This window comes from Saccopteryx leptura, chromosome 3 (genome assembly GCF_036850995.1).
Source record: "Saccopteryx leptura isolate mSacLep1 chromosome 3, mSacLep1_pri_phased_curated, whole genome shotgun sequence".
Classification (NCBI taxonomy): domain Eukaryota; kingdom Metazoa; phylum Chordata; class Mammalia; order Chiroptera; family Emballonuridae; genus Saccopteryx; species Saccopteryx leptura.
The window spans coordinates 118,787,137-118,796,175 of NC_089505.1; the positions used below are offsets into that span (position 1 = coordinate 118,787,137).

At 52.6% G+C, this 9,039-nt stretch overlaps 1 protein-coding gene across 3 annotated transcripts in view; it reads left to right on the forward strand.

Moving 5' to 3' along the window:
• The window catches only part of RNF220 (ring finger protein 220), a 236,900-nt gene extending 228,302 nt beyond the window's left edge, over positions 1-8,598 (forward strand). For all 3 annotated transcript variants that reach the window (XM_066376181.1, XM_066376182.1, XM_066376180.1), the window contains 7 exons: positions 1,580-1,676; positions 1,865-1,951; positions 2,090-2,145; positions 2,275-2,353; positions 6,540-6,648; positions 6,792-6,866; positions 7,580-8,598. In XM_066376181.1, the coding sequence (XP_066232278.1) occupies positions 1,580-1,676; positions 1,865-1,951; positions 2,090-2,145; positions 2,275-2,353; positions 6,540-6,648; positions 6,792-6,866; positions 7,580-7,651 (575 nt within the window). In that variant the 3' untranslated portion in view covers positions 7,652-8,598. The remainder of the gene's footprint in view (positions 1-1,579; positions 1,677-1,864; positions 1,952-2,089; positions 2,146-2,274; positions 2,354-6,539; positions 6,649-6,791; positions 6,867-7,579) is intronic.
• The last annotated feature ends 441 nt before the right edge of the window (positions 8,599-9,039 follow it).

The window sequence follows — 9,039 nt, forward strand, 5'->3', positions numbered from 1 at the left end:
ATTCTGATTGATGGCGGAGTTTGTCTCCCAAACTGTCAGAGGGTTTATAGAGGTGCCACTCACCCACAAGGCAGGAATTGCTTGTCAGGACACTTGGCCGTGAATAGGAGACAGAGCTGTAACTTGGTGTTTTCTCAGCTTAATGGCCCTGCTGCTGACCTGCCTGCTGCCTCGAGTTTGTTGGTGCCTCAGGTGTGGAGGGCAAATGAGGACTGTCAGGGAGGGGTGGAGCCTTGGCGGTGCCTAGCCTTTTTCTTTCCTTGGTGCTGCTCACCTCTGGGATGGGTGGGACCTTTGTCAGGCCAGAGACCAGAGATATATAAGGGAGAAGGATCAGAAAGAAAATGTTTTTGAAATGGGCTTGAAAGATGGAGAACATTCCAGATGGAGTAAATAGTATGAGCTAAGGTGTTAAGAGAAGGACATACAGGGTTATGTTTAAGGTGCAGTAAGTAGTCTGTCCATATGCATGTGGAGAGAAGTGAGGAATAAAGATATCCTAATGGATATGGCTGAGGAGCCAGACTGGGTTGTGCACGCAGTGGGGAGGCATAGTCTTTTTGGAGCAAAGATAAGAAGGTTCAGAACTATATGGTAAGCAAGATGAAGGAACAAGGAAAGAAAGGACAAGAAGTTTCTGAGACCGTTAGGCAGAATTCTGGCCGTTAGGCAGGCTTCTCCCTAACCTCTTTAAGGATTTCCTTGCTACTTGGAACAGATTCTGTAACTTTCAGCTCTGTTCTGGAAGGACTGCTAGGCTATCAGAAAGAGTGGTCCTGGGAGTCTCAGAGCATAGAATAAGGGAGTGGGCCTTGTGTAGCATCAGCAACTCTCCCTCCCCATTGGCTAAAAGAGTCTGCCTGTCCCTGGGCCAACTGCACCTTGGTGGGGTCAGCCGCCTGCCTTGCCCTGCCTCCACCCAGCCTGCATGCTCTCATGGACTGCTTTCAGAAGCAGGTGTGCATGCCTCTCCTCGTCTGTCCCCTCCTAATCCCTTTATAACTGCACTTGTCCAGGAATCTGGGCTGAGTGAGGTGGAGATGAATAATTAATGTCAGGCGCTTCAGACACCAAATATTTGAACAGCTGCCTGGTGTTTTTGCTGGCAAGGACCTAGCAGCCAAAATCAGGACGTTGGCTGGGGGTCCCGCCGTATGGTTCTGGCTGGCCTTAGCTAGCCTGCTTGCCCCTCTAATGGACTTGTCAGGCTGGACCTTGGGACACAGGGAATGCCAAGGTCCCAGGTGGGGTAATCTCATAAGACCTGAATTTCTCTCCTCTATCTGCTCTTCCTAGACCTGGAAGACAGGTGGACAACAGGCCTGGGTATCTCCTGAAGACTTGACATAGTATTTATAGTTTATGAGACCGCTTGGAGCAGCAAGCAGTGGCCAAAAAGGTTGAGTTATGTAGAGTGAAAGGGACCAAAATATCAGAGACAAGATTTGGCTCACTATATTCCAGGCCTGATGTCCAAAACTTGACCAGATAAAGCCAAGGCAGAGGCAACAAGCCTACCTAGAGGCAACAGAAGAGGCCCCCTTGGCCCCCAGTCTTCCTCATATCCTGCTTCCCACAGGCTCTGGCTTCGTCATGTGCAGCGGCAAGGAGAATCCGGACAGTGATGCTGACTTGGATGTGGATGGGGATGACACTCTGGAGTATGGGAAGCCACAGTATCCTTGGGGCACTGTGGGACCAGTTGGGGCTGGTGGGATAGGCCAAAGGGAATAAGCATAGTAGCTAAAATCTCTGGTACTCACTGCTGCCACCCCACCCTGGGGTCAGTGTCTCAGTTTTGGCCGGATTCAACCCTCAAGGCCTACCGTAAACTAGGATCCATTGTCCTTGACCACCATGCCAGATACACGGAGGCTGATGTCATCCCCTGCACAGGCGAGGAGCCTGGTGAAGCCAAGGAGAGAGAGGCACTACGGGGCGCAGTCCTAAAGCAAGTGTGGGCACAGGCTTGGGGGTGGGATAGAGGAGAAGGATGGGAAGCCCTGAGGCAGGGTCAACTGAGTGTCCACCCTCAGGGCTGTCCTTGCCTGCCTTCAGGCCTCACTTTCATCTTTCTCCTTTCCTCTAGTGGTGGCCCTCCCAGCACACGCATCACACCGGAGTTCTCTAAATGGGCCAGTGATGGTAAGTCCTGACCTAGGAGTAGTGGGGGAGAGTGGACATCCTCTGGGTGGTGGTGACGGACTCAGGCCCATTCCCTCACCTGTGCTGCCCAGTCTGGCCAAAGCATGAGTTGCCTCTATATCCCAACAGAGATGCCATCTACCAGCAATGGGGAGAGCAGCAAGCAGGAGGCCATGCAGAAGACCTGCAAGAACAGCGACATTGAGAAGTGAGTGGCCAGGAGGGGCCCCTGGGACAGCGGTTCAGTGGGAAGAGAAGGGCTGCCAGGGCTCCCAGCCCTCCCTTAGTCCCACAGCCCTGGGCACACAGCCGACAGTGGGGCCCAGCTGGTGTTAAGCGTGACTCTGTGAATTGATCACTGGGCCATGGCCCTGGGAGCCTTGGCAGAAGGAGGAGCAGTCCGCCTGCCTGCCTGCATCCTGCTGCAGCGGCTTCCGCCCAGGGAATGTGATGTATGGCCACCCAGCCCAGCCGGCACACTTGATTCATCTCCAGTTTCTGTTTCTTAATCGGGAGCTAAATTGGTTTCATTTTTCTTGTCCCGGGTGGCACTTGCAGTGGGTTTTAGGCAGGAACACCGGGTCTCATCACTTCTGGTTGGAATTTTTGGCCTGGGTTCTCTGGCAGGGAAAAGGGGGATCCCTAAGCACTTCACTAGGGCTGGACAGTCCCTGGCCTGGATCCCCAGGAGCCACAAGGACTTGAAGAAATTATCTGGGTACCTTATTGCCTTTCCAGATGCCCAAGCAAGGCCAGCTGTAGTCCTCGGAAGTGGCAATGTCCAGTTCGGGTGCCTAGAGCTGCTGTCGTTGGCCATTGCTTAACTCCCCACAGCCATCCCCTCCACTGGAGGCTAAGTTGCTTAGGGTTAAAAAGCAGCCTCTTCATTCCAGGACCACTGTTCCATCTTGCCTCCTGCCAGGAGAGTGGATTGCAGACCAGTGCAGGGCCAGGTCGGTGGCCCAGGGTCACCTCCCATTTGTTTCCCTCCATTTTGTGTTGTCATAAATTCATTCCAGCCCGTTGTGGTTGATCAGTTTATCTCGGCCGGGGCCGCGAGTGCTGCTGGCATGATGTATGGGCCGCGGCGCAGGGCCCGGCTGCCCATGAATCACCGCAGCTGCTCTGTGTCAGCGCCAGAGCGGGCCGCACGGGTTCGGCGCAACCTGCGTGGGGGGGTAGGAATGACGTATGGATGTTTATTTAATAATTCTCTCCTACTCCAGCTGAGCGGGGCGGGTGGGGCCATAAGGGGCGCCCACCCTCATCTGAAGGGGCTGCTCATAAATCAGAAAGACAAGATCATTAATCAGGGATGGCGCCCGAGGGGGAGGTGGGGGCCAGAGCCAGTGGCCAGCCATGAAGGTACTACCCACCCAAGGCTGTGGGAAGTCGGGGTTTTTGTCCCACCTGTGTGAGCACAGGCACCAGTGGGCAGGGCTCTGGAACAGACTGGGGACTGGCTCAGTCATTGGATCCAAGTCTGCCAAGATTGGGGTCCTTTAGTCCCTGTGACTTTTTTCTTCCTTGTACACAGTATGGTTTCCACCCTAGATCTGTTTCACAACCCAGAGAAGGCGGAAGGAAGGGTACTTCAGCTTCTTCTAGGACATTGTCCACCCTGTGCCCTGAAGGAGCTCAGGAATGGTTTGCCACCAGCCTGAATCAGGCTAGAAGCAAAGAGTAGAGGCCTGGTGCACGCTGCGCTCATCCAGAGGAGGGTGGACTCTGGAGTTAGACGTGGCCTTGGAGCTTCGAGGATGCACTGGGAAATTGTTTCATTCTCTCCTGGCCCCGTCCTTTCTGCCTTTCCAATTCCAATTCAAAGCTCATTCTCTGGTTTGGGGTTTGAAAGTTAGTTTTCCACTTTGGAGTAGGCTGCCCCCAGCTCTAAATCTTAGTTTCCCCATCTCTGAAATAATTGAATAATTACCAGGTGCCCAGTCTGGTCCCTGGAGAGGCAGGGAGCATAACTACCCATCCTTGTCTCTTTGTCAGGAAGTACTGGCAGTCCAGATGGGGATGGTACATATGGTGTTGGGGAAAATGCCAGGGGAGGAGCCAGCTGTGCAGGTGCTTGTTAAGGAGGAGGGAGGTAGAGGCTTCCAGGGCTGGAAAGTTGAATGAATGCTTTCAGGGAGTCAGCCAGAGCCTTTCTCAGCTTCCCTAGAGAGAGGCAGGGCAGAGAGAATCAAGGACCCATGGAGTGGTAGGTCAAGAGCATCCTTGATAGAGGAATACAGCCATCAGGAAGTCATATTGTTGCTAGTACCCCAAGAAAGGTCAGAGATCAAAGTGTATTGCTATCTATGGAATGTTCCCCACCATCCTCCCTGTACCTCCCATTACCACTGACACACCCAGCAAGGACAGATTACCTGTAAGCTTTCAAGCTTTCTGAGCCAATTGTCTACCCTTCACTGGCCGAACAGGCTACCCTTGGAGATGGTCTTGCCTACAACACACTGCTCTTGTGATTCTACCTAAGACCACTCTTTGCTTCCTGACTGAATATACCTTTTAAAGTTCAGTTCTTATCCTTTCCCAGCCCCCTTCCAACATCCTCAACAACTTCCCGTTGCCTATAAGGTAAACCTCACTTTCTTCCGATTGGCGTCTGAGGTCTTTTCAGATAGTCTCCTTTCCCACTTTAGCACATTTTTATTTACCCACAGGTGAGCCTTCCAGATAGCTAGGGCTCCTGGGCTTTCTCTCCTTGGTTCCTATGTTCCTTTGGCCTGGAGACCTGTCTCCTCCTGGGTCTAGTCGATAAAGAATAGTGGTTAGTCACACCATTATTTGTTGATCACCAAATCAGTCTGCCAGGGTTTAAATCCCTTCTCCCCCACTCTGTGAACCTGGGCAGGCTGCTTAATGTTTCTGTTCTGCTTTAGTTTCTTCCTGTATAAAATGGGAATATTATAATCTCCTCATGGGGTTTTTGTGAGGTGTAAATAAGATAAGTTTCAGTCCCTCAGTACAATCCCTGGCATTTAGTAAGTGCTTAATAAATTTTAGCTCTTTTATTTGTATTATCATTATTATTCCCTAAGGCCTCTCTCCAGTACCATCTTTTCTATTCCTCCAGGAAGCATTCTTCTCCCTCTCTGAGCTCCTCTAGGTTCTGTTCACTTATTTTAGGAGGGGTCATTCCTTGAGATGGTCCTATCTATTCACTATTCAGTATTACAGCCCAAAAAGTCTTCAAAGGTTGTAGGGACCTTCTTGTGCAGTCCTTGGACATCAGGTGAGGGATACTAGGGAATCTGATGTGCCTTAGAAGACACAACAAGGAGCCGTTGAGGCAGGCCAGGCCTGCACCCCAGGGAACTAGATTATGTGGGACCCTTCCGGTCCCCACAACCCTCACTCTTCCTTGGGTTTGAACTGGCTCTTGATTCACCAAATGTTCAGTCATACTCATGTGCCTAGCGTAGAGTTACCCACAGTCAATACTGGTAGAATGAGCAGCTTGCCCTCAGGGAACTGAGTCTAGCAGAGAAAAAGACATCTGTAGGTATATTGCTGTGGTGGGTAGAGTCCAGTGCAGGGGGCTGGCAGAGCACAGAAGAGGCAGCCACCAGTGGTGGTGCTGACTGGCGAGTTGGAAAGGCTTCTGGAAAGAGGTAGGAACTAGGTCTGAACCATGAGATGGAACCTAGTGAATTAGGAGGTGTGGATTGAGAGGAAGCAGAAAGTGCCAAGAAGCCAAGGGAATGAAAAATGGTGGGGTGTGTAGAGCAACTTAGTGTTTCAGTGTGGACAGAACTTAAAGTATGCGGCAGGGCACTGAGTGATGTGGCAGCCTGGGGACCAAGGAGGCTCTTGTGAGCTTGTGAGGAGTTGGATAGAGCTTTACTCTAAGAGACATTGAACTGTTGGAAGTAGAAATGGTCAAATTTATAAGATTCTAGGTGCTGGGAGAGTAAAAAGAAGTGAGGGGACTAGAGGCAGAGAAGCATGCCATTCAGGTTAGTGGAGTAACCCAGATGGCAGGGTGAGGACCTGGGTGAGTGCGGGCAGAGGGCAGGCAGAGGTGAAGATTCCAGAGACATTAGGAACTATGACCGATTTTGGATGTCAGGGATACTTTCAGGAAAGAATGGTTTGAGAATGGTTCCCCAGTATCTGGTTTAGAAATTCACCAAGAATGGTTTGAGAATGGTTCCCCAGTATCTGGTTTAGAAATTCACCAGGATAGAGGTGGAGGAACAAGGATGGTGAGGAGTTCATTCTGGAATGTGGAGTTTGCAGATACAGGATATGGGCAGGTGGGGAGTGGGGGCGTGTGGGAGATACTTATATGCGTGGTTCTGAAATTCAAGGAAGGTATAAACGAGGTTCAGATAAGGATGCCAGCCTGCTGCCTGCCCACTATGCTGTCCTCTTTACAGAATAACCGAAGATTCAGCTGTGACAACGTTTGAAGCCCTGAAGGCTCGGGTCAGGGAACTTGAACGGCAGCTATCCCGTGGGGATCGATACAAATGCCTCATCTGCATGGTGAGAGGAAGGGAACCTACTGGTGCCCTTGGTCATGCTTCCTTGCCCCCTGGGGGTTGGAAAGGGTCTCTGCACTGTGATCTGATCCCTTTAGAGGGTGGGTCAGCCTCAGTGTGACCCCTTCTCTACCCACTCCTCCCTAGGACTCATACTCGATGCCCCTAACATCCATCCAGTGTTGGCATGTGCACTGCGAGGAGTGCTGGCTGCGGACCCTGGTGAGGTGGCATGGGGATTGGAGAGGGGGTGGCTGTTTTGGGCACTGCCCACATGTCCTTGCTTATGCTTGAGCCTGCTTTGGGAGAGGGAATGAGGAGGGGCAAGGGGGAGCAGGACCATGGAACACAGCCAGAAGCCAGGATACCCCATCCCCCAAGCTCACTACATTGTCACCTCCCCCCTCTCTGGGTTCACTGCCTGCTCCCTTCCTGTGCCCCCACCCCCAGAAGGCCCACTGTGTCAAACACGTATTGGTGAGATCCTGGATCAGGAGGAGGTTGGGTGTGGGTAAGCAGGACCAAGGTCTCAGCCCTTCCCCCTCCCATTACTAAGCTCCCTCTGCTCCTGCCCCTATTCTTCGCTCGGGAGCAGCCATTAAAATGTCGCCCGGAGACAGCAATAAAAGGCCCGGACGTGGGCTCTGTGTCCTGATCAAAGGCCGCGTGTAATCTCGTTAGGGCCGAGGCAGCCACAGCTGGACCCAGCCTTGTTCTCATTACTGGGGCTCCTGCTGCGGGGCTGGCCAGGCGGTTTGATCCTGGCATCCCCCCAACACAGGAGTGTGCCTGCCTGCGCACAGAGGCCGCCCATGGATCCCCAGCCGATGCTGATGGGACCAAGGGCCCAGCACACAACTGGTACAGACCCAGGTGCTCACAGGAGCAAACATGTAGCACTGTGTGTAACCAGAGCCCTCCCGTTCTCCCTGCAGGGTGCCAAGAAGCTCTGCCCACAGTGCAACACCATCACAGCGCCGGGAGACCTGCGGAGGATCTACTTGTGAGCTAGCCACCCCAGGCAGGCCTCGCCTTAGGCAGCCCTGCCTGCTGCCTCTGTGACTTGACCCTACCCTTTGTATATACTTGCACACAGGTTCCCCGTGTACATACATGCGCGCACACACACGCACACACGCACACACACAAGGGCCTCTGGAGCCAGAGTGGAGGCTGAGGCCCAGGCCCTGCTTGTTGGCTCCCATCAAGGTTGGGGACCATACCTGTTCCAGGTTCTATTCCCAGAGTGGGGCAGGGGGGTATAGGTGGAGTGGGTAGCAGGGCAAGTGTCCTGAGATCTAGCCCCCAGACTGACTGACTGACTGACTGACCGACTGACAGACATGCAAACACCAGACTGAAGCACATGTAATATAGACTGTGTATGTTTACAATGTTGTGTATAAATGGGATAACACCTTACCTACCCTTAACCTTCCTTTCCCCTTTGGTTGTATGATTTTTTTTTTCTTTTTAAGAATACCTGGAAGCAGTGCCTCCTTCAGGGCTGGCTGGGGGCTCGGCCCATCCACCTCTTGGGGTACCTGCCTCTCCCTCTCCCATGTGTCCCTCCCTCTCCCATGTGCTCGGTGTTCAGTGGTGTATATTTCTTCTCCAGACATGGGGCACATGCCCCAAGGGACATGATCCTCTCCTTAGTCTTAGCTCCTGGGGCTCCTTATAAGGAGTTGGGGGAGAGGGGAGGCACAGGAAAGGGAACCGAGCTACAGCAGGGGCTAAGACTGGGTTTGGATGGGGGTGCTCCTGGCTGCCCAGCCTTCTGCCAAGAACCATTCCTGGGCTTAGAGCTGCTGTTCCTGGGGAAGCGTGTTGTCTCCCCACCCCTCCTGTGGGCCCCACGGTGTGATGCTGTGTCTGTATATTCTATACAAAGGTACTTGTCCTTTCCCTTTGTAAACTACATTTGACATGGATTAAACCAATATAAACAGCTCCTGCCTGTGTGTGTGTGCGGGGGGAGAGATGATGAGTGGGTGTGGACAAAGGCAGTTAAGGGGTTAATTCCTGGCAGCAGTGTGGGGGAAAGAACTTGGCTGTGGGTGTGTAAAGCAGGGTTGGTCTGCGCCAGGACCCTGGAGCACTGCATCAGGGACGGGGCTGGGAACCCAGACTCCTATTGATGGGTGGGGGCTCCAGGTTAATTCCTTATTGATGTGGAATCGTCAGCTCATTAATCACAGAAGAGGTCAGAGCTTGGGGGTACAGAGGGGATGCAAGCTCTAGCCCCCAATCTAGGCCAGGAAGTTATAATCTTGGGTGAAAACATAAGTCTCAAGCCTCTGTCCCTTTCTAGTCCCCTGAAACAAGCCAGAGATTGAAAATGGAACCACCATCTCAGTACCCCCTTGGCTTTTTTCTATTCAACCTAGAGACC